The sequence below is a fragment of the Rhinatrema bivittatum genome, chromosome 2 (assembly GCF_901001135.1).
Source record: "Rhinatrema bivittatum chromosome 2, aRhiBiv1.1, whole genome shotgun sequence".
Lineage (NCBI taxonomy): Eukaryota > Metazoa > Chordata > Amphibia > Gymnophiona > Rhinatrematidae > Rhinatrema > Rhinatrema bivittatum.
The window spans coordinates 414873389-414899023 of NC_042616.1; the positions used below are offsets into that span (position 1 = coordinate 414873389).

General features: G+C 46.4%; 1 protein-coding gene across 7 annotated transcripts in view; it reads right to left on the minus strand.

Annotated features, from left to right (window-relative positions):
- Positions 1–355: 355 nt before the first annotated feature.
- The window catches only part of TMEM184B (transmembrane protein 184B), a 269118-nt gene continuing 243838 nt past the window's right edge, over positions 356–25635 (minus strand). For 6 of the 7 annotated variants that reach the window (XM_029590165.1, XM_029590170.1, XM_029590168.1 and 3 more), the window contains 2 exons: positions 19597–19617; positions 356–2429 (listed from right to left, as the gene is read on the minus strand). In XM_029590165.1, the coding sequence (XP_029446025.1) occupies positions 2191–2429; positions 19597–19617 (260 nt within the window). In that variant the 3' untranslated portion in view covers positions 356–2190. The remainder of the gene's footprint in view (positions 2430–19596; positions 19618–25635) is intronic. The other variant, XM_029590171.1, reaches the window with a different exon arrangement.

The window sequence follows — 25635 nt, forward strand, 5'->3', positions numbered from 1 at the left end:
AAAAATCATGAATCGACAGAGCACAATATCCCCATGTGGGATATAACCTGCTCATTATGGGTAAATTCTGCCAAATCTTTCAGTAAATATTGTGGATTTTTTTTTAAAGTTATAAACTTCTACATAATTCAACTATGGTAATGCTTACTGACAGACAAAATAATAAAGAGGCATTATCAGTTAAAAAAGAGACCAAACTTAGGTGCATAACCAGTCTGTAGGACAGTTTCCTCCTCCTTCCAAACTTTGTAATCTGATACTCAAGGGCCACCTCCTCTCAGGTAAAGATATTAGGGTAAAATTGTCCAATAATGAACCAGGAAAGAAAATATAATACAGCAACTGAGAACAAAGCTCTAAGAAAGGAGATATATTTACTTTCATTAAAAATCTTAAAGTTACAAAAATGCATAATTCTACAGCAATGGCAGGCCTGTTTTTTTCTTTTTTTTCAAAAGGGAACATGATAGTATTTCCTTGCCCAAGTAAAACAGACATACAGTTCTGCTAGCTGGTGACTGGAAGATCCAGAAATTCTCTCAAAATCCTTGCTCTTGCTTTCCTCTCACAAAGAGTATCTAGTGATAATGATCCTGTAGAATGATTAACTGACATGTGAAAGATCCTCTTATGTTAGTCTTGCACATTCTTTCAAGATAAGAATAATTCTGATAACAGACAGCAAACAATATTGGCACCCAAATGCCTGTATCAGCATCTATATAACTATTTTACTGTGTTGTTAGGGTTGTACCATTGAAAATGAATTATGAGTGTAATATTTTCTCCCAAACAGAAAGAGCTTGGATAGAGTCTATATCTAATGGCACCATCTATGGCTACAGGATATTATTTTATAAAAAAGCAGTTTAAATTTTTTACAATTATATTCTATGCCAAAGAGAAAATGGCCTCTTAAAGCAGTATCTGCATCCTACTTTCCCAGGGTAGCAGCTCCAATCTGAAAGTGCCTGCCTACTGTGTAATTTGTTTCAATGAAATAGATAGCAAACCGATCAAAAGCCACGATACCATTAGGAAAGAAGAGGGCATTAAAGTAAGAAAAAATTCACCATTTCATTTTTTCCTCTCAGGAGCCAAAATGCTTCAGGACCCAAAGTAAAATGCTATAAACATGAGTGTCAGCATATTAGGCTTCCCATCATCTGTTTTGATAAAGAGCAATATGCCTAGCTCCTAGCATAGCAAAGTGAGAGGTAAAACACAGAGGAAAAAAAGCATAATAAAAAAGAATTGCCTTTTACTCTGGCTGTATTCTTCTCTCTAAAGTAAAATAACTAATAAAGAATAGAAACAATTGACTTGATTGAAAACACACTGCAGTAACAGTACTTAACCAATCATATTGACAAAAAGTAATTTGGTTGACAAGCAAAATGATTGATTAGTAAAACAGTAAATAGGTTGAAATCTAAATAAAATGTCAGTGTCGACTCTCCATGTCATATGATCTACATAATGCAAAATATAGAATTTGGCTGTGTAGCACTGTTGATATAGTTTTCCATTACTACTTAGTTACAGATGGAGTAAAAGGCAGCTCTCTATAAATACTACACCGATTGGATATTAAGAAAACAGAAGCTTGCCTATAAGGAACTGATGAAAGCAGGGAAAATGAGCATAGAGAATTCTCTTAAGGGTCACAGAAGGGCAACTAAAAGCTCTCACTGACAATCTAATGGGAGAAAGAAGCACGGAGACACACAAAAAAAAAAAATATAGTTCATTCAGCAAAAAACATTTGGCCAAGACATATCCCTGAAATGTTGAATTTACCACTTTAAAAAGTTTGCAATCAATCACATTTCACACAGCTTGCTATGTGACAATATATGACTGGACCGTTCTCATAACTTGTTTGCGTGAAAAATAAAATCCACTAGTTTTCTCTCCCAGCAAAGTTGGTACCTCTTCAGTAAAGTATATTTAGGAAACAAAAAAACAAGACGTTCATTTAGTGTAAAAATCATTATGGGGGTGGGGGGGGGGGGGGGAATCTTCTTCTCTTCCACATAAACTATATGAACAAAAAATGGATGCTGCTGAATGCCACCAAGGGAAGCAGTACGACACTGATGCTATTTTCAGTCTGTTTCTTTTCAATAAATTAAACAGAATAAAGGTTAGAATTGCACTCCCAAGCTGTCTTCTTCCCACTGCTCTGTTTTAGAACTCGTCATCTGAGCTAAGTAATAGAGTCTTCTCATTATCGCGGGTGCTGGAACAGCTGTGTGTGCGAGAGATGATGTGACCATTGCGCCAAGGTGTACCATGTTCTAGTGTGGACTGCTGGGTGTATTGCTGGTAAGCTGGAGAGAAGTTGTGGATAGCATCCTGGACAATGTCATGGGGATTCATGGTTTCTTTCAAGCTGCTGGAGATACTTTTCATAGGAGCACAGCGACCTGCAGGGGAAACATGGGGCAGTTAGCATGTAACTTAACCAGCAGAACCTAAGGGAGCACTGGTAGTTAAATGTAGAATCAAGCAACTACAAAACTGGTTGCATAGTTCCACTTTCGTTTGGATCAGCACATAGAAATAGCTTTGTCAAGAGAAGAAAACCAAATTCACTGGACATGTTATTTAACAAAACTTACTATATAATTAGAATTATGTCATTGTACAATAGACACTTGCGCACGAAACTTTAGTGGAATTAGTAAAGAAAATAGTTTTGATAAGTGTTAAGGTATCAAATGACAGGTAGTTGAAAGGGGAGGGGATGCAGAAAGCAATGATATTTCTTTTTGCACACAAAAAGACAGGGAGCTGGAAGAGAGGCAGGCGGTGGGGTGGGTGTCACAATGACCTTTCTTTCTGCATACATTTATAAGCAAAAACACTATTTATAAGCAAGGGCATTATCTGTTCCAATTTTTTCATTGGATGGTACTGTTTAGAAATAGGTATATGCCATGACTGGATGAACTGGTACAAATGCCTTGTTAACTGGTCAACAACTGTTGCAGATCTGGAAAATCCAAATTTGTTTTGCAACAAAAGATTTGGCAACAGATTTCTATAAAGTGAAATATTTAAGATAAATCAGGAAACATGAAAAACCACTTGAGTACAAAAAAGCCTACAGCAGTTTAGGCTTTACTGTGAAAATTGCTGTACCCTAGGATTACCACCTTACATTTTCCTCATAGAAAAATTACAGGACTGGGTGTCTTGTTTATATTTTCTCTAGCTTTACATCAAGTTCTACAAACAGTAAAAGAAAAATCTGTCACCAGCAAAGGAGAACAAACTTGGCAGGCAGGTATAGGAAGTGGTATAGAACAAAAGCTACAGATGACGTCCTAAGTAGCCGACAGATGCCCTCTAAGGGTGGGAGAGATAGGAAGGTACTCTAGTTTATTGTAGCTTTATAGGGGATACAGACAGTGAAAAATAAATCAAGCTACTGTACTTTGAACAAGCACTAAATTAGACTTATAATTAAAGAGTCCGATATCAGACCATATTTAAAATGAGATATTTAGATATTAATTCTCTCATCCCAACTAGAACAGAAAGGAACACTATGATCAACATTTTCCAAGCTGGGCAACTGTTTAAATGTGTACATTTTCCACGTTAGGAATGTTCTTTCAAAGCAGGAAGACAAGTCTATAGCTGAGAATCACTTAAAATGTGATCCATCACTAATTTCAAATCTGTCCTTTAGAGACCAAAAATAGCCTATGACAGAAATGTGTTGCCTGTATGAAAAGTTTTTTACCTGCTAATTCTCTGAGCTGTCTTACCAGTATGGACCATGCAGTGCCACTTCCTGGCTTGGCAGACCAACACCAGTTTTCTAAAGAAGAGTTCCCATGTCGTCTCCTCCCTCTTATGATCTCTTCTGCTGCTGTTCTTTCCTCTGAGTGCTTCCCCAACAATACTGTTGGCACAAGAATACTGAGAGAAAACAAAGTATCAGATGGGCACACCCACTTAAAAGTACATTTGTGTAGGAGTGGCATTCTTGTATCACTGTATTGTGACCACTCACGTCCATCTGTCCCTATTGAGCAGAAAGTTTCTGTCCTGTTGCTGTCCACTCACATTTACTGTGTCGTCAGAGGTGTCTACTTATGTTTCCAGTAGTGTGAGGTGCCCTCTCTCCAATGGAGTTTCTTTCCATTTACTGAAAAAAGTGCATCTCTTTCATGATCCTGCCAGTCAAACATTCATGCACCGGACTGAAAGCAGACAGCCATCAAAAACAGGAGTGGGAACTCTGCCAAGACAGTGCCTAAATCCTCCAAAGCATAAGACTAAGTGCCATAGTTTTGCCTATGAGACAGATGATGTGAAGTAACTATAAGGTGTTCTATACGTCATATAAGAACGCATAAAATAAATGGAGACAGGTTAGAGAATATGCGTAAACATGCAAGTTATCTTCATACCAAAGTCCACTCCCCCTCAAACTGTTACTTTACTAGGGCAGGTTTGCTAGAGACTGACAGGGTGGTAACAAAAAAAGAATTAGCAAGTAAGAAATTCCTTTTTCATTAAGTCTCTTCCAGTCTGTAATATGAGTGCCCTGGTTAGGCGAGTTATACAGCTTGCAGAAATCTTCTTTTGAAAACTGCATCTGCCAGTGCCCATCTGTCAACACACTGTTTTGTAAAGATATGTGCAAACACATACTGACTGAGTAGCTATCACAGCTCTTACGTTCTCACAAACTTGTAAACTTTTTATTCATCTGGCAACAGATCTTATAAATTGGCTTAACCATGTTTGCCCCAAACAAAACAACCAATCTGCTCCGATTTCTGGAAAGATTTTTACTTTCCAAATAAAATTTTAAACACCTCTTAACAATCTGACAGTGTAAACTGTTCTCCAACAGATAATTGGGTTCTGAGCATTAACTAGATATCACCACCTCCTGGTTCAAATGAAATGCTGAATTCACTTCAGGAAAACAAGGAGCTGTCCTTAAAACTCTTAACCCCATTCCTTGAGTCAGCTATGGCTGAGGATGCTGAGGAAGGAAGCAACTGGGTAGACTGTCGCTTCCTCCTTAACAGAGGATTATATCTGAATAGAACCTCTGAGATAATACAGAGGATCCGCCACAATGTGGCTCCACCTCTTCAACCTCCGAAGCATCGGAACCCAAGAGATCTTCAGGGCAGAACATGGTTTGTGGATCCGTTCTTGTCCTCTCAAGGGCTTTGAGGAGTGTTTCTGAGAAAACTTGTGAATGTGCTGCTGAGAGGTAGTCTGAACATCCTGCAGCTTCACCGAAGTCTGTGTTTGTTTGGGCCATATCGAATGCGCCGTAGATTAATGCTGCTCCTCTGTGGCGTGTGACTAGCGCTGTTTAAGCATCATGGAGACATCACGATCCTTTTGCGGAGGCACCTGCTTCGAGTGGCATGGTGCATCGGGTGCGTCATGCATCGGCTGCATGATGTGCGCCTGGTGCGACGCTGCTGTGTGTCCTGCGTTGTGCTTTGATTGCGTGGTTTGACTGATGTGACGCAGGTTTTTTGTAGTCTGTGTCAGGTGCTGTGGCGTCTCTCGATTTTCGACACTCCTTTTTGGAGGATGACACCTTTTCTGTCAACAGACCCACCACTCTGTGTGTCTTTTTTGTGATCTGGGGAACATCGAGCGCTCTGGGAACTTTCCCCATCCAAAGAGGACAGCGAGCCCACCTTTACCCTTTTCTCCTGAATGACGCGGTGAGTCTTAGGCCCCAGGGATGAGTGCGATGAATGATGCTCTGATGCTGGGGCGTAGGAACCTGTGATGTGCCATCGCTTCCCTTGGCCTGGCAATTTTCACTGAACATTGCCTCTGGGCCCTGGGTAATATCTTCCTATAATCTCAGCAAGTTGAATAATCATGGACAGACCCCAAGCACGAGTAGCAGTAATTATGTCCATCTGTTATGGAAATAAAAACATGCCATACTGGGTCAGACCAAGGGTCCATCAAGCCCAGCATCCTGTTTCCAACAGTGGCCAATCCAGGCCATAAGAACCTGGCAAGTACCCAAAAAACTAAGTCTATCCCATGCTACTGTTGCTAGTAATAGCAGTGGCTATTTTCTAAGTCAACTTAATTAATAGCAGGTAATGGACTTCTCCTCCAAGAACTTATCCAATCCTTTTTTAAACACAGCTACACTAACTGCACTAAACACATCCTCTGGCAACAAATTCCAGAGTTTAATTGTGCGTTGAGTGAAAAAGAACTTTCTCCAATTAGCTTTAAATGTGCCACATGCTAACTTCATGGAGTGCCCCCTAGTCTATTATCCGAAAGAGTAAATAACTGATTCACATTAACCCGTTCTAGACCTCTCACGATTTTAAACACCTCTATCATATCCCCCCCTCAGCCATCTCTTCTCCAAGCTGAAAAGTCTTAACCTCTTTAGTCTTTCCTCATAGGGGAGCTGTTCCATTCCCTTTATCATTTTAGTCGCCCTTCTCTGTACCTTCTCCATCACAGCTATACCTTTTTTGAGATGCCACATTGGCAGTATTTGAAGCCCGGTGTTTTGGGCGCCATGGTAGCACCAAGAAGTGCTGTTGGGGTTCACTCTAGGTGAAGCAAAAAATTTTTGGAGGAGTGAGAAGTGCTTTCACGCATCTGATGGGTTGCATGGAAAGAAAAAACTGAGAAGAAGTAATTGTGTGGGAACAGCCACAAAGAGACAAAGCTTTGTATTCTTTGAAAGAAGCTCCGCCCCTGAGCCGCCCCAAGGACATCCCAGACAGCATGGCTAATTCAGCCTGCTTATCAACAGGAAAACATTTACTGACCCAGAACTAATGAGATTCACTGTACTCAATCTATCTCAGTAGTGCCTTGAACACATTGTGGAACGGCAATCCAGGTAGAAATGACCCCTAATCCTCTTTTTGTTCAGATTTCTTCTTCAGGGAGGAATAAAAAGATGTTCTCTTAAAATAAAATGTCGAGATTACTTACCTGATAATCTCCTTTTCCTTAGTGTATGCAGATGGACTCAAAACAAATGGGGCATAGTGTGCTCGTGCTAGCAGTTGGAGACGGATCTGACGTCAGCACGGGTACATGTACCCCCACAGGAAGTGTAGCAAATCAGTAATCTTCCTTGCAAAAGCTTTTATGGATATATGTGTGACTGACCGATCGTTTAAATGAACAGGATTACCCTGACCAATTGATGGTAGCTGGAGACCGCCAGTGTACTCAGCCGGAAGGCGTTGACACCCGGCAGGGTGGATGCCCTATATAAGAAAACATGTCTTACCGTGAGTCGGCGAATCCCCATGTATACCGGCAGCCGGGCGGGATGCTGAGTCCATCTGCATACACTAAGGAAAAGAAGATTATCAGGTAAGTAATCTCAACATTTCCTAGCGTGTAGCAGATGGACTCAAAACAAATGGGATGTACAAAAGCTACTCCCGGACTGGGCGGGAGGCTGCCCGAGGACCGTGTAGGATTGCCCTCGCAAATGCTGTGTCCTCCCTGGCCTGGACGTCCAGACGGTAGAATCTGGAGAAGGTATGGAGGGAGGACCACGTCGCCGCTTTACATATCTCTGCAGGCGAAAGCATCTTAGTTTCTGCCCAAGAGGCCGCTTGCGCTCTGGTAGAATGAGCCTTGACCTGTAGATGCAGTGGTTTTCCTGCCTCTACGTAGGCTGCCTTGATAATTTCTTTAATCCAGCGGGCGATGGTTGGCCGTGAGGCTGCTTCCCCTTGCTTCTTCCCGCTGTGCAGGACGAACAGGTGGTCCGTCTTTCGTACTGCTTCTGACATTTCCAGGTATCTGGACAGCAGTCTGCCGATGTCGAGATGGCGTAGCCTTCGACCTTCTTCAGACTTCTTCAAACCTTCCGTGGTAGGCAAGGATATGGTTTGGTTGAGGTGAAAGTGTGAGACTACTTTGGGTAAGAAGGAAGGAACCGTGCGAAGATGGATAGCTTCTGGAGTGATTCTGAGAAACGGATCATGGCAGGACAGTGCTTGTAGCTCTGAGATGCGGCGTGCTGAACACACAGCCAGTAAGAACACCATCTTCAAGGTTAACAAACGGAGAGACAGGCCTCGAAGGGGCCTGAAGGCGGATCCCGCTAGAAATTTCAATACTAGGTTGAGGTTCCACAAGGGCACTGGCCACTTCAGTGGAGGGCGAATGTGTTTGACTCCTTTCAGGAAGCGTGAAACGTCTGGGTGTTTGACAATGGAGTTGCCGTCACTCCTGGGACCGTAGCAAGACAGCGCTGCTACCTGAACCTTGATGGAGCTGAGGGACAGACCCTTCTGAAGTCCATCTTGTAGGAAGTCCAAAATGAGAGGGATATTAGCGGTATGTGAATTGGTGCTGTGAGAGTCGCACCAGGCTTCAAAAACTCTCCAGATCCTTATATATGTAAGTGATGTGGAGAACTTGCGTGCTCGGAGGAGTGTATCTATTACCGGCTCCGAGTATCCTCTTTTCTTCAGTCTAGCCCTCTCAATGGCCAGACCGTAAGAGAGAATGGAGCTGGATCCTCGTGGAGGATGGGACCTTGCTGCAGCAGGTCCCTGTGCGGAGGCAGGCGGAGAGGAGTCCCTGCCAGTAGTCTTCTCATGTCTGCGTACCAGCGTCTTCTTGGCCAGTCCGGGGCCACTAGAAGAACTAGGCCTCTCTGTCGCTGAATCCTGTGTACAATGGCGCCCAGCAGGGGCCACGGAGGAAAGGCGTATAGCAGGATCCCCTGAGGCCACGGTTGTACCAGGGCATCGATCCCCTGGGCTTGAGGATCCCGCCTGCGGCTGAAATATCTGGGAACTTGAGCGTTGGACCTGTCCGCTAATAGGTCCATGGCTGGCGTCCCCCATCGATCCACAATTATCTGAAAAACTGTGGGAGACAGCTGCCACTCCCCCAGGTTTAGGCTTTCTCTGCTGAGGAAGTCTGCCGTCGTGTTGTCCTTCCTGGCAATGTGGATGGCGGAGAAGTCCTGAAGATTTGCTTCTGCCCAAATCATCATGGGAGTTATTTTTAGGGACACTTGTTGGCTTCTGGTTCCGCCCTGTCGATTGATGTATGCCACCGTGGTGGCGTTGTCTGACATCACTCTGACCACTCTGTCGCGAAGTCTGTGAGCAAATCACAGGTACGTAAGCCTGACTGCCCATGCCTCTAGTCGGTTGATGTTCCACCTTGACTCTTCTCTGGTTCACCGCCCTTGGGCGGTGAGTTCCTCGCAGTGTGCTCCCCATCCGTTCAGGCTGGCATCTGTGGTGAGCAGAATCCAGGTTGGGGAGGACATTCTTGACCCCCGGCTCATGTGGCCGGGCTGTAACCACCACCGTAGCTGATTCCGCACTCTGGCCGGCAGAGGTAGGTGTATGGTGTAGTTCTGTGATCGTGGACTCCATCGAGATAGAAGGGCACGTTGCAAAGGTCTCATATGAGCCCGCGCCCATGGCACCACTTCCAGAGTGGATGCCATGAGGCCGAGGACTTGTAGGTAATCCCGAGCTGTGGGCCGGCTGGCGCTCAGCAGGACCTGCAGATGATTCCGGAGTTTTGACTTTCTCTTGGAGGTCAGGCTGACCTTGTCGTCTTGGGTGTCGAATTGGACCCCTAGGTATTCCAGCGACTGGGACGGCTGTAGGGAACTCTTCTTTATGTTGACTACCCATCCTAGGCTTTCCAGAAGAGCTATAACTCTGTTGGTTGCCCGGTGACTCTTCTCCGGTGACTTTGCCCTGATCAGCCAATCGTCCAGGTAGGGATGGACGAGAATTCCTTCCTTCCTGAGTGCTGCCGCCACTACTACTATGACCTTGGTAAAGATCCGCAGCGCGGTGGCTAACCCGAAGGGTAAAGCTCGGAACTGGAAGTGCTGATTCAGGACTTTGAAGCATAAATAGTGCTGGTGATCCCGATGGATTGGGATATGCAAGTAGGCTTCCGACAGATCTAGGGAGGTGAGAAACTCCCCTGGCTGTACTGAATTCTTGACAGACCGCCGAGTTTCCATGCTAAAGCTGGGGACCCGTAGGTGTCGATTGACTGACTTGAGGTCCAGGACGGGCCTGAAAGTGCCCTCCTTCTTGGGTACTATGAAATAGATGGAATAATGCCCAGAATTTCTCTCTCCTGCAGGTACTGGGATTATGGCTCTTAGGGCCAGGAGCCTCTGTAAGGTCACTTCTAGTGCCGCTTTCTTGAGCGGTGAGCAAGGAGATTCCACAAACTTGTTCAGCGGAAGCCGAAGAAAATCCAGGTAATATCCTTCTCGGATGACGGCGAGAACCCACTGGTCCGAAGTGATCTCGACCCACCTGCGGTAGAAGAGGGTTAGCCTGCCCCCTATGGCTGCTACCCTCGGATGGGTTGGCTGATTGTCATTGTGGGTTATGGCCGGGGCCAGAACCCGAGCCGGTTCTCTTCTTGTTGTGCTTAGTCCGAAAGGTTCCTGGCCTGAGAACGAGGTGCTTGATAGCGAGTCCTGTAGGGGTTGAAGCGCTGAGAGTTTCTACCTCTGGATGGTCTAGAAAAAGAACGCTGGCTCCTCCTCGACCTGTCTTCTGGTAGACGGGGTAATGGAGAGGCACCCCATTTAGTAGCCCAGTTCTCGAGATCGCTGCCGAACAGTAGGGAACCCTTAAAGGGCATTCTTGTGAGTCGTGTCTTGGAGGACGAGTCGGCCGCCCAATTGCGTAGCCAAAGCTGTCTCCTGGCTGCCAATGAGGAGGACACTCCCTTGGCTGCCGTACGGACGAGGTCGGAGGCTGCGTCAGTGAGAAACGCGAGATCTGATTCCATTTCTTCTCCCGGGGTGTTGTTTCTCGCTTGTGATAAACAGGAACGCGTCACCACGGTGCAGCAAGTCGCGATTCGTAGGGACATGGCTGCTACCTCAAAGGCTTGTTTCAGAATGGTGTCCATGCGTCGGTCATGCGTATCCTTGAGGGCCGCTCCCCCCTCCACCGGAATGGTAGTGTGCTTCACAATTGCGTTAACTATGGCGTCTACCTTGGGGCACGCCAGCAGCTCCTTGGACGCCGGATCCAGAGGGTACATGTCTGACAAGGCCCGACCCCCTTTGAATGAGGCCTCCGGTGCCTTCCATTCCAGATCGATTAGCTGCTGTGCTGCTTGTAGGAGGGGAAAATGGTGAGCCGTTTGGCGCAGGCCCTCTAGCAGGGGGTTCATTTTAGGGTCCCCTGGGGCGTCCTGGCCCGGAATGGCCAGCTCTGATAAGCATTGTGAGACAGGGCCTGGAAGATCTTCTTTCCGAAAGAAGCGTCTCATGGTCCGATATGGTTCTATCTCCGAGGGAAGTTCACCCTCCTCGGGGGGCTCCTCATGTTCCTCGGAGCAATCCGAATCCCCATAATCGGGGCTGTCAGGTGGCGAGTGGCCGCGCCTAGGTCTCGAGAGTCCAGGGGCCGGATCAACCGGGACAGAAAGACCCATACGAGGAGCAGACTGCATCTGGACAAAAGTGTGAATCCTCTTGAATAATTCCACCCAAGAAAGCGAAGCCGGATCTGGCCTTAGGGGCATCAGGTCTCTCGGGTTCCCTGGCTGCTTGCCGCGGCCTGCTAAGTCCGGTGTGTTCCCTGAGGAACCGCTGGGCTGGGACCGGTCCTGTCCTGGAACTCCCATGGCCTCCTCACATTGGGGACATAGGGAGTCTGCTTCCTCGCTCTGTATGGCTCTGAGGTTGCATGCTGAGCAGAGGCTTAGAGCTTTCATGCGGACGCATGGGCTCTCTTATGCTCCATTCGCCTGAAATTCGGTGTCGCCCAACGATGTGCGCCTAACACGTGCGCTTAACAACATGCGCCTAGAACGGGCGTCCTATAGACGTGCGCCTATAACGGGCGTCCTATAGACGTGCGCCTATAACGGGCGTCCTATAAATGTGCGCGTATCCTAGTAGCGTGCGCGAACAACGTGCGCCTATTGCGTGCGCTAACAACGTGTGCTAACGTGCGCCTAGCAATGTGCGCCTAGCAACGTGCACCTATCGTGTGCGCTTAGCAATGTGCGCCTATTGCGTGCGCTTAGTTGGCGAAGATGAGTAGGCAGGCAAAATGGCGACCTCCTAGGCGGGCTGCCTCGCAGGCAGGCCCAGTTAGTCCACACTTCCTCGGAGACCAAGTACAGATGTACGCCTTACCTGGTCTTCAGCGCTTCCCGGCTGCGACCCGGGCGGTCTCTGGCTGCGGGGGGAGAGGGTGAGTTCCTTCACCGCCGCGCTTAAGGAAGTGCACCCGCTGCCTCTAGGCCGCACCCGAACTCGTCTTGCTCGGGGGCCGAGTCCACGCCGGGACCGAGGCTGCCTCTAGGCCGCGCCCGAACTTGTCTCGCTCGGGAGCCAAGCCGCGCCCGAGCCCTTCTCACTCGGGGGCTGAGTCCCTGCTGCGAACCGGCCACCGGACCGAGGCTCTTACCTCAGAGGGACCACGGAAGTCAGCTCGGGAAACTCAACTGGGTGAGTGACCGCCTGGTATCACCACAGGAGTGCGGGGCTCGTCTTCAGCAGGTTTCTTCTATGAATTTAGTCGTTAGAATTTGGAAACACGCTCAGCGAGCGTGAGGTAGCTCCAAACTGCTTTGGAGACGGAAATTACTGATTTGCTACACTTCCTGTGGGGGTATATGTACCTGTGCTGACGTCAGATCCGTCTCCAACTGCTAGCACGAGCACACTATACCCCATTTGTTTTGAGTCCATCTGCTACACGCTAGGAAATGTAGGTTGTTACTCATCCCTACAACTAGTAAAGTTCAGCCTGGCACAAGATACACACCTTCCTTCCCCTAGGTATCCCACTGCTTATTTCAGGCTCAGATCATCAGTCCGTGGCCTTCCAGTGTTCCCACCCAGTGACCAAGGAATGACTAACTGCAAGCCTGTGGCCCTTTTCAAGCTATAATACAGTCCCTCTGACAAACTTGCCACACGATCACACTGGGAACCACTGGTCGATAAGCCAGCAGCATGAGGATCTTGTTTCTGCATGCCAGCAGTCCATCGCAGACTGGGGGCGAAACTAAGAAATTGGATCCTGAGATGAAGAAAGCATCATGAAAACTCTTAAGACTGGTGTTGGTCAGCTAGTGCCAGCAGATGGAGATGCATCTGTGTAAAGACTGTCAGAAATGTAACAGAATGACTTGATAGTTTCAGTTCAGCTCCCCAGAGGTAAATGTTTTAAAGGAATAAACATTCTAATCAATTTAGTTTAATCTTTCCTCCTTCTGACCACTTACTATGATCAGGCGAATTGTTGAGGCCTCTAAAATAAGAGACAAGAAATTCCCTGTAGTTTTTCTATTGCCAAGTTAGAACACATACACACAAAGGAGTCTAAGCGGGAAAAAAGTTGGGTTCTACAAGAAGAAAACCATAGAACAGACACATACAAAACCCTGATGTGTAGCAGAGGTGCCTAAGGCAGGGGAGTGATTCGAGTGCCAGAAAGACATACTCCAATTCACGGAAAACATTACAAGCAGGGTTTCAGATCAGTAAACCCTGACATCAACAGTAGGTCTAGAACCTCCTGGATACAGGAAAAAGTCTAGAGATGTAAACAAGAGAAGGACTCTTGGATGAAGACAGCATAGTTTCCTTTGGTGTTACAAGACAACCAAAAACTCAACTGGATCCCTGAGAGTTCTCCAGAAAGAAAACAGTGGTCCACTGGCATCTGCAGGACAGAATGCATCTGTAGAAGTGTGCTCATGTTTGGCTGATAGGCACATTGGACAGAAAAACCCAAGCAACGCTTGGAAGAATAATCGGCAACAATGGCAGAGTCTGTGTACCAGACATAGCTGACCATGCAAGACAGCATCAAGAGTTTCAGAGTTTGAAAGAGATTGCTAACGAAAACCCCCAAGCAGGGAGATAAGTTAGGCCTGAAGCTCACTCACACTGCACCCTGTCAAGGGCAGGGCTATCCATCCTGTCTACACAATAGTTCAGATAAGCTGGAAAGCACTTTGGACAATCTAGTGAAGTGAGAAAAGCTAAAGGCAGTACTGGCCAGAACTTGGTGAAAATAAAGAGAAATAGTGGTGTATCTTTCTCTGCAGGTATATACTAAGATATACCACAAAAACTCTAGGTTTTCTTCCCCTCCCCTTGACATTCCAAATGGAAATTGGAAGGAGTGAAAAACAAGACGGCAGACCACTGGACTGCAGGGGTAAGAACAAGTACTAAATTGTATATCTCAACTCCAAGCAAATAATTCACTGGCGATTAGTGTAGGGAGTTACTCACCGAGATAGAGCCCTCAGCCTGCTTGGAACAACTGAAACTGAGGGCGAATCCCCCAGGAAAGAAATCCAGAAACACTCTACAAAGAGATAGGAAACAGAGGTGCCGCAAGTGCAAACCTGTCAAACAGGATTTCTTCACTGGTCTGAAAACCCTAAAGGTACCAGGGCAGGGTCAGTGTGATCTCGGAACAGACTGCCCACGAACCTGGCTTAGGTATTAATCCTCTGCCATGATTACATATACTTCTCCCAAGGAAGCATGCAGTCCAGTAAATGGAACAACCATTGCATGAACCAGGACTCCCCTGTCTGGAGACAGGGTTACCGTAACATAGGGACATATAGCTTGCAAGCCACTGCAACCAAGGAGTAGGACCTCTGTTGTGGGATCCTTGTCCCCCAAATCCCTCAGCCATGGATAATATGGCGATAGGCTGAAAGGCATACTTGCCAATTAGATGGACTAGAACCCTTCTCAGTGAGGTAGGGTCCTGCAGGCGAGAATGACTGGTAATAGTGATACTCCATAAAAAATGTCCATTAAGCTCAGCAGGTATCAAAGGTGATTTCCAGTCACGAGAAACCCCTAATCTTCACTACCCCGAAGAGGAGACTCCTAGTACGATGGGGAGACTGAATCTGGAATGGCTCCCTTGCGTATCAGACCTACTATGCCTTAGGATGACCTAAGGAGAGCATTAATGCCCAACTGGCTCTTGGATCCCCCAAGGAACTGAAAGCAACTGCCAGTCAAAAGTAGAGACATTCATTCTCCAGGAAACATAGAACAAGGGGCACCCCCTGTAGGGGTGAACAACTAAGTGTCCAGAGTGGGATCCATAAGGGTCACCCTGGAAACCCAGTCGTATCTCCCCTCCCTGAAGGGACAGAAAAGCAATGGGAATTGGGGCCTCATGATCCTGAAAAACCATTAACTCTCCAGGTGAGAGTTAATTTAGTGTCACTGATCGCTGAAATTCAGAAGCAACCAATCTGCCACTTGCAGCCACCCTCAGATGAGGTAGGCCACCACGGTAATCAACAGAGGGACCTCAGCAAAAACGGTCCAATGACTGCCACTGCTGTCCCCCAGTCCTGGCCTACAAGGAGATGCATAGATTCAAAATAATCGAGGCTCCAGTTTCGTAATAAACCTGCAAGGGACAGGGCCCCCCGGGACTTCCCCACAAAGGGGATTTCTAACATGGGAGGAGTCAAAAGACATTCCTCTTCTGAGGAAGAGGACTCCTGATGCTTCCCTCCTGGTATCCACTCCCACCAGGAATGCAGTCTTAAGTCAGCCCTGTGGCTGCAGCGCACATGGAAGAATAGGGCCCTATGCTGTAAAAGCATGCTGACTAGTATTTATACAGTATCCCATCCTATGGATGGCAGCACACCTACAAACCCACTCTTTTGGGTAAAATACCACAGCACAGCAAGGACAGAGCATCATCTGTTAAGAGTCGATGGCAGTGTGCTATCAAAAAGCAATGAGTGTGTGTGATGGTGCTTTCCCTTGACAGTTACAAATAGACGAGGAGGCTGATATTTTGATGTGTTGATGGCAGAACACTGGCATGGCTGTGTACTGCACAGACAGGGAGAAAGCGGCTTGCCAGCGCTGATGCGCATGGAGTAGATGCCCTACCGTACCCAACCGTGCATGCTGCGCTCCATAGTTGCACTAACTCCTAATGGAGTGGATAGGAACAGTGTGATGAAGGCTCTTCAGTACCACTAAGGCTCTGATTATAGCATGGTAGTGGGTGGCATTCTATGGTGTTGCCCCCATGGTACTCCTCAGTACCTGATAATGTTCTAAGAGGCTGGACGCAGCCCATGAAATTGCGTCAGCAATGGCTCACCACTGTTTCCCTCATGGAACAGCAGCAGAAAGTCCATGGCAACCGACAGTGCCCCTTGGTGCTCTGCAGTTGTGTCCTGCAGCATATGACTATGTCCACTGGTGCCCACCATTGTGAGGGCGCCCATAGGGCCCATAGCGTTCTCCAACAATGGATCGAATCAAAGACACTAAATGATGCTGCACCCAGGCCTTCGATGGTGCTTGAACATGTGATCATTTCAACAGTATACAGTACCATCCCTGGTGCCACAGGTGCCCGCTGACATCGACAGCCCGGCGGCACCGATAGAAACCCCGATGTCCGAAAGCATCAATGGACCGGCAGTACCGAGGATGCCGGGGCACCTGCAGGCAGAAGCTCTGCAGCCCCGACAGGCCTCATCAGTGCTCAAAGGAACAGATGATTGCTGGTGTCGACTGTTCCCCTCAGCTGACCTATTCTTCTGAGGGCGTCGATGCTGCGAGCTCGATGACGTCCTTCGCCAGCAGCTATGGCTGATAGGCTCACTAGCGCTCATTAGCACCAATGGTGCAAAGCCAGGTGAGGCCTGATGCTCCCCTGATCCCAGTGGCTCAGGCCCCCCAAGATCATCAGCATCCATGATACCCATAGCCGTAGGCCAATAATGGGACAGCCCAATGCCCTTAGTGCCCTGTCTGGATACCGCAAAGGAGCCTCTAGGGCACAGGAACACTGCCGCCTGCATGCCTCGGCACTCCAGGGTGTCTCGAGTAGATGGCGATCCTGGCACTAAACAGCACCAAGTCTGTCCAAGGCTGAAACCCCTGTCGCCCGAAGGCTTCAGTGGCACTCAAGGGCTCTCAAGCCTCAGCGGTGAATGGCCTTGAGGACAACTAGGGATCTCAAGTGATCCTAATGCATCATTGATAGTGCTTGACATCGTAGAGCGCAACGAATGGCATCACAGGTTAACATGACCAATAGTTCCATGGCAGATGGCATTGAGAGTGTCAATGGTAACGAGGCATCAAGGGCAGCCACGGCATAGAGACTATGCACCTCAATGGGATCGAGGATGTTGGCAGCTACGATAGCGTCGAGGGGAACCATGGTGCTCGAAGGCAGTCCTGGTCCCCGACACTAGAGGTCTATGCCACTAATCTGCCACATCGAGGCCCAAGGCGCTCGATGACTCCAGTGGATCGAGTCCACAAATGCCTACGGCACAGAAGACCCTTATGGCATCAAGGGCAGTCATGCACCTCAATAGCATTGAGGGCGCCCCGGCATCTTGATGGTGTCAAGGTGACCATGGTGCTCAATGACAGTCCTGGTCTCCAACGCAGTCCTGACATGGGCATGGCATCGAAGGTGCTTGCCCAGGCTCCTGCTCACCCTCTCTCACAAGCAGACTGCACTGCCATTGCAGGCAAACAAGGGGAAGCTACATCATCCAGGGCTCCTGCCCGTGGAGTCTAGTTCCTTTGAATGTGGGGAGGATGAGCTACACAGGAACAGTGTAGTCCTCCGATCTCTTCACTGTCTCAACCTCCATTGATGCCGATCGATCGGTGAAATGACGAACTCCTGCCTGGGTAGAACTCAGGTGAGTCCCCTGGCTCAGCAGCCTATACAGATCACCCACAGACTTCATTCTGTCAATCCTGCCAGCACCTGACAAAGGTACAAAAAACAGACAGAGCAAGGAGAAGACACATTTCAAACTGCAGGTGCAGTATTTAATAAGGGATAGTATTAGACTGCCAGGCTGCACAGCAACTAAGGCTTACCATGCGGCTGGCAGACAGTGGAAAGAAGAGGAGGAAAAAGAAAAGAAACCTACCATAAGCTGCAGGTCTAGAAAAAAATCACTTACAAAAACTGTGAGGAGAGAATAAAGCTGAATACCGCAACCACAGGCTCCGTGGAAAAAAAGACTGAGGAACTCTGCCTAAGGGACAGGGTGATAGCTACAGCTGTACATGTTCAGTAGGGCATGATTGAAAGTTCTAGATTTTTGACAAAGTTCTGGACCGCAACTCCATCCGATTTCACCCATGAATGAGGACTACTATCCTGCTTGTCATCTGAGAATTCACCCTCACTCACTGCCTCAGATACCCATTTATATTATAAGTGCTTTTGAACAAGGACTTTCTGTAGCTGTCTAATTTTTTGTATAGCACCCTGATTTAGGACACTATGTAAACATCAAAATAAAAACAGTTCTGGTCTGCACCAAAACATTGCATGTCATGGATAAGCCCAGCTCACCATCACTTAATAGGAAATCAGATGAATGCATTAGGCAAGATAAGGCTAGGAATGCTGTAATGGCATTATTCCATAAATATATATGTAAGGAAAGGGAAAAGGTACCAATACTGGTGAGTTAATGGAAATTTAAGTAAAAATGCTATACATTGTTAGTACATTATGAATCCTTAGTTGGAAGGCTCTCCCTTATTGGAAAAGCAATGTTTTCCTTTACTGATATATTGCTTCTGCATTCTTCATCTCATTTGTTTATAATCTGCACTGCCCATATTTTACAGAAAAAAATAGGGAGGCCGGTATTCAAAAAAAGATGAGCTGCTCAATTTAAGTCCCCTACTTTCAACCATTTGCCCAGATTTACAGATTAAATTACATAGTCTGGATAAACAGATAAGCATGGGTGTAGCTTGCTTATTGCGGAGGTTAATACCCCTAACTAATTAAGCTATTTCACTTAGATGCAGTTCCAACACTGCTCTCTACATTAATGGCGGGGAGGGGGGGGGGGGGGGGGGGGTGGAAGGGAAATAGAATAGAAAAGGTTACTAAGAGCCAAGAGTAACAGATAAGTATGAGAGAAAAAATAAAGTGTGAAAGCTTGCTGGGCAGACTGGATGGGCCATTTGGTCTTCTTCTGCCGTCATTTTTATGTTTCTATATTTCTATTTAGAATCTTAAGTTAGGTGCTTAGTGCTGGAAATCAATGCTAAGCTCCTGTTTCCCCATCCTAACTCCATCACTTTTTAGGACCTTAAATTTAGACACCCAGCCCTAGTAAATTTTCAAAAGGGCCAATTTAAGAGCTTAATTCCCAAAGTTAGGCACCTAAACTCTTTGAAAATTGACCTCAGGGGATTGCAAAGTCTATTTTAATTGTTGTGCTGCACAAGTAAACTGCAAAATGCATAACCACAACTATCACATCTACTTGTTTATGCAGTGGCGTCACAACCTGGAGTTTATCAAGTTACAAAACAGAAAAAGCAGAGTGAAAACAGCTTGCTTGCTTTGGGCAAGGAACAGGTTGCAAAAAGGCAGTTTAAACTGGGCATCCCTCCTTCAAAGGATCAACAGACTAGGTAGGAAGCATGCCATGCAATGGTGATGTTGGTACAAAACATTCATGAAGAGAAAATGGACAAGAAGGGAAAATAGAGCAGTCACAGAAGACTAGTCAGAATAAATGCAGAAATATAGATAGAGCTGTACCTACCGTAAGGGTCGTAAGATGGAACTGCAGCAGAATCAAAAACCAGTGGCAAAAGCAAGAAAGAAATACAAGAGATAAAGAGACAGATGATAGATAAAGAAATACTGGAATAGCAAGTTATTTATTTACATATACAACACAGCACCAGGAATATCAGTGATTCAGCTTGAGAAGATATCCTCTCATCCCACCCACACATGTTCCAAGTTGGAATTTACTGCATGATAGGTTGCAGGTATGCATGTCAACATGTGAATTTTTTGTCAGGGCAAGTATGGCCCCAAGTCATTTACCTGTTCATGCTCAGTCTATTACTTGGTCAAGAAAGGAGGACAAAAATATAATCAAATCTATCATCAAAATTGTCAACAGTGATACTGAAAAGTACTAACCCTACAATTGCCCCCCCCCCCCCCCCCCCCGAACGTCACTAGATATTTTGTCCCAAGTTGAAACTTAGCCATTACTAACCAGCACATTTGTTCTGAACAGCTGTGCAACCACTCTAACCATATTTTCTTAGTTTATTAGAATCACCTTGAGACAGACAAATGCTTAACTGAAATCAAGATATAGCATATATTGCTTCCGCTTTATCCACGAGGCCTTTTAAAGATAGACACTGCATTTGTGTTTTTCAAATCCTTTGGAATCTCACCTATTCTTCATGAGTTCTAACCGCTGCCAATGGCGGTGACACCTTTCCCTGTTCTCAAGTATTCTAATACGCCATTAAGGCCTATCAATTTGAAATCAAATTTATCTAAATACTCTAATGAAATTTTCTATTTAAACTGAGCTCCTACCTCACATTATTGTTGTTGAGCAATTAACAGTAGACTATAATCAGATATGTAATTTATAAAGACTGAAGTAAAAACATTACATGCTTGAGCCTTCTCAGCCATGTCATCTTTCTTTTCTTATTCTGTACATGTCCTGAAATTTCCTCTGTCCTATTTCTCAAATATTTCTCGAATGTTTTTCTATTACGCTGAGTTCTTTGCTAATTGTATCTCATATTGTATCTTGACTTTCTTGAATTTGTTCCTTCAGGCTGGCACTATTCCTTTATACTCTCCTTTGAAATTTGGCTTGATTTCTAATTGTGAGATTCCTATTTGAATTTCAGGTCACTGAAAAAGTTACCTGTTTAGCTAACTGTATTACACTTTCTGGCCTTCTTGTACATATGGATATTTCTTTCTTGTACTCTTTGTATAGTCTCATTTAGAAAGAGACAGTTCTTCCAAACTCCTTCCAGTAAACTTGCTTCTCATGAAATCATACCAATTCCTTAAGTTTGCTAAACAGCAGTATTGCTTAACTGTAACAGCTGTTCTCTGATGGATAGCAGATGTCAGTCCTCATATAAGTGATATCACCCGACAGAGCAATTTAGCTAATGCTGATGTCTCTATTATTAAGGTGTGACTCGTCTGTTCTATTTTGTTAGACACCTTGGTTCAGTTTGATCTTTTCACATTTGGCAGAGCCCAGTACAGAACTTTGAAATTTCTAGAGTTTTCAGCTTGTTCTACTGAGCATGTGCAGCTGTAGTCACCTCCTTGCCTCCCAGGCTGAGCCCCTCAGTCCATGATAAAGCTAAGACAGAGAAACCAACTCCCAGGGGAGGCGGAAGAGAATCTTGAGGACTGAGATCCTGCTGTCCATTGGACAAGTAGGATGGCAGCCCTCACAGATGGGTGAATATGAAAGCTAGATGCTGCCCAAAAAATAGAGGGAAAAACCCCTTGGTGCTAAAGGCACCACCTGAGTGGTTGGCAGTATAAATCACTCTTTCCTACCATGAATTTTTATTTATTTTATTTTTTTTTTTTTTAATATAAAGGCAGCCAGACTCAAATGGACTCTAGGAAGGAAAGGAGGACAGATGGAGTGACAAAAAAAATGTTGCATGGCAATAGTCCCCGCCCAAGGCAGGGATGTGATGTGAACTCATGGCGAGAAGCCCACTTCGTTGCACACAAACTAACACATCAGAGCTCCCACACAGCGAACCTCGACATTCCCCACTAGGCCTAGGTTCTCTCGGGTACAAGAAAGGGCACAAATCTCCACCCAAGAGAAAGAGCTCTTGCATCAAGACTGTATAGGTTTCTGTGTTGTTGGGAAAGACAGTCGAATAGGCAATTTGGGGCTAAAGAGAGCCTTCCAGATAGAAAACTGTAAATCACTAGCATTGGAAGATCAAGAACAGTTTGCTTACACATAGCTATGCCAGATGTTTGGCTGTTAGGAACAAAAGGGAGAGAGAACACAATTACTTGTTTCAAAGAAATGGAAAAAAGCATCAGGGTCTGTGGCAGACTCCACCTGTCGAATGACTACGACAAAAGACCTAACCTGCCAGGTCAGATGGAGTGGAAACAAGAATGCCGAAGCATGAAAGAGCTACCCCCAGTAGGAACGCAGTGTTGAGTTTTCACCTGAAGCTCACCCAATCTAACCACTCGTATGACAAACATATACTTCCACCAGGCAGGATAAGCACAGGTGAAAGGTAAGTGTATTGGTCAACCAATCGACCCAAGAAAAAGCCAAAGGCATTTCAACCAAGTTCTGGCCAAAAGCAGAGAAAGGCTTGTGTACCTTTCCTGCAAGCCATACATTAAGACCACTCTCTTTCACTCCACGACTTCTCCCTCAACATTCCAACTGGAAGTCAGAAAAAGCAAGGGAATACATGGTGGCAGACCCCAGCCCTGCAGGGCCAAAGAAACTGCCGCCATGGTGCATAGATTGACTTAGGACAATACCCCAACCGTACCGACCCCTTGATGAACATCCAGACATGAAACTTTGACCAAGTGACACAGCCCCATAGGTGCAACATCCTCTCAGGAGACAAATGGCAACATAAACAGAGTCAAATTAAACTTAGTACTAACCCTAGATTCTAGTCAAGAGTGAGAACATCCTGAGGAAGAAGTCTGGAAGCCCCTCTGCTGAGACAAAAACAGGAATGCTAAAAGAACCAGCACCTGTGGACAACTGGACTTCTCTTCTGACCCAGGAACCCCAAGGATCCCAGATCAGGTTCAGTCTGACCAGCAGAATAAACTGCTCACCCTCTTGGCACAAGGCTTCAAGACCTACTAATAAAGATATCTTTTATTCCAACAGAATAACCATGTGAATAAACGAGATAGAAAGACATCTGCATGGACAAAGATTGCCTTGTCAGTCAGTCAGTCAATGAATGCTCATTCTGTCAGGGTTACACATTACCTTCCACTGAAAGATGAGATAATCCCTAAGCAAGTGCAATTTGGGTACAGGGCCTCTTATACAAGATTCCCAACCCTAGGATACATGCAGCCATGGATAGAGAGATGTTTCAGAGAACCTCTGCATAACTCATATCTGGAAAGTATGGTTTTTGTAGCTGAATATATAGATACTGTTACGATGCAGAAGGGATGGAAAAATCCACTCTGTGGTTAGAGTACCACTGAAGCACGACACAGACAGGATTGGGCGCAAAGTGAAACATTTGTGTTTTGCCCAGCAGGTGTCAAAAAAGGCACTCCCCGCATGCAGGAGAAATCCGTATCTGCTGCTGGGGAGCAGATTCCTACAAGAGTTTATCTAATACCAGTACTGTGAGATGCCAGAGCTTGTGACAGCCCTGCATGCCATGAGGAATCCCAGCTGCACAGTGGTGCATGAGTTCTCCTCCCTGACAGGTCCCTGAATCCAGTGGGATACAGAGATCAGTCAAGGAAGAAAGAAGCCATTCAGAAGTAAAGCTACTAAGGGAAGGGAAAGTGAAAACAACTCTTTCCCTGAGCAGAAAACAAGGCACCAAGAGGGACCCTACTAAGATTGCCTTTTGGAAGCCAATAGCCATACCCTCTACATACTGAGGGGGATGAAGATCTCAACTTTAACCAGGTCAACAGTATATATGCAACCAGATCCCTGTCCCACACCTGTGATCAACACAATGGCACCATCAGGGTTTGAGCAACAAAGCCCTGATTCTGGTATCACTTACTCTCTGTACGAGAGTGGGAAACAATTGCTGACTTATGGAGAGAGAGAGGAACACCCCTTCATCACAGTATTCTACTGGTAACAGAACAAGTCACTGGTGGCTGAACAGTTGAATACTACTGGCAGAACAGCAACCAGCCACAGCAATGGCTATGAAAGTGGTTTTGCTGACCCTTGCTGCTCCCTCCTCCCAGCTCCTCAAAGGAGACCTGCAAGGAGCTGCTCCAACCCATGGCCAATCGAAGGCTGTCTCATCAAGAGGCAAAACCCCTGCAACAGCAAAGAACTTATGATGGTATGAGCCCAGGAAGATTCCAAGTGAAGGGGATCCAGAGTGTAAGCCAATGTGGGAGGGGGGCCTGTGAAAAACTGTCCCCTCCCTATGGAGGAGGGGAACTAAAGGAAGGCCAAGCCTCAATGCTACAGTTCCAGTTCCCAACCCATACAGATGGCCCTGAAATAAATAGGAACTCATTAGTACCTGAAGGGCCAGACATTTCGATGCACTGGCGACTGCGGTGCACCAGCTCATGATGTCTCCCGACAAAAGATAACACAGCAGAGAGCACCAAGTGACTATGGCACTTCTGTGCTTAACCTCAGCACTGTTACTGCAGTGCCTTGCACTCAGGCAATGGTGCTCTACCTTGCCGTCAATGGCACATATGTGCCAGATGTCGTAGCATCAGCCCTGGTTCTGTGTTGGTATTGCAGCCCATGCGATGGCATGCTCCATACCATGGCTTGAACTGGCAACTATGCTGCTTTTACAAAAGAGCTGCAAAAGAGCTAACCACTGTGTTCAGTGCTGCTCACCGCTCCTTGGTGCCAGGCACGTGCAGATAGCACCACTGGGCATCATCCACTACCTGTTGATGGCATCTAATGGCAACCAGCAGTACTTGCTGGCCCTCTACACTGGCAAACTTAGCCTATGCATTCCAACATTGTTGTAAGGCAACAGACGCACTGACTGTGCTTGACACTGTTGACACCCCTTATGGTACCTACTGTGTTCAATAGTGGAAATAGTGCTCTCCACATCATCAATGATGCTTATGACACCCATGGCATCAATGGCGACACTGATGTCTACGGAACCCCCGGCATTCCACAGTGCTGGCCTTGGCAGCATCCAAAGCCCACAGTGCTAAGTGGTGTTGATGCCTGCCATTGCCCATGGCACCAATAGTGCTGATGGTTTCAACACCACCTGTGGCACTCCACTGCCTTAATGACGCCCTATGGCATTAGTAGCATTCATGGAGCCAGACGGTGCTTATTGCACCCTATGTTGCCTGTGGCACTTGACAGTTCCTGTGGCATTTGTCAGTGGCACTTGACTATGCGCATGGTGCTCAATGGCATTTGGTATCCATGATGCTTGGTGGCCTTGATGGCACTTGCAATACTTGGATCACGGCGCATGATGGTATCTGGAGTGTTTGTGTTAGACTGCTTGTCGATGGCTTAGACACTGAGTGGCTCTATTGCTCCTGGGCTCCAAGCCCAGCACCTGACACATGGATGGATGAGCACAGGTGACCGATGTCAGGCATGGCACCAAAAGTGAAGCAGCAGAGCTGATTGCCAAAGCTCATCTTCTCTTCCAAAGAGACTGCTCTGACAGAGCAAGCTGACAAGCAGTTTGTGTCATCCAGGGCACCAGAGGTGAAGATTAATTTGGGCCCATGGAGACTAGTTCCCAGAGTGTGGGGAGGATGAGTTCTCCTCCTCACGAGAATGTTCCAGTCCTGAATTCCTTCTCTGTCTGGGCCACAATCAATGCCCAGTGATCAGATGAAATTTCATGGAACTCCTGCCTGGATGGGAACTCAGACAAGTCCCTAAGCTAGAGGCCTACCCGGACCACAAAGGGACTGCAGAAAGGCAAAAACTCCAGACAAACTGAAGGAAAGGACATCACAAACAAGCTGCAGATTTATTAATGAAAGAAGAAACCTCTGCCATGATGCTCTAGGCCCACCATATCTCCAGCAGAGAGATGAAAAAGGAAAAAAA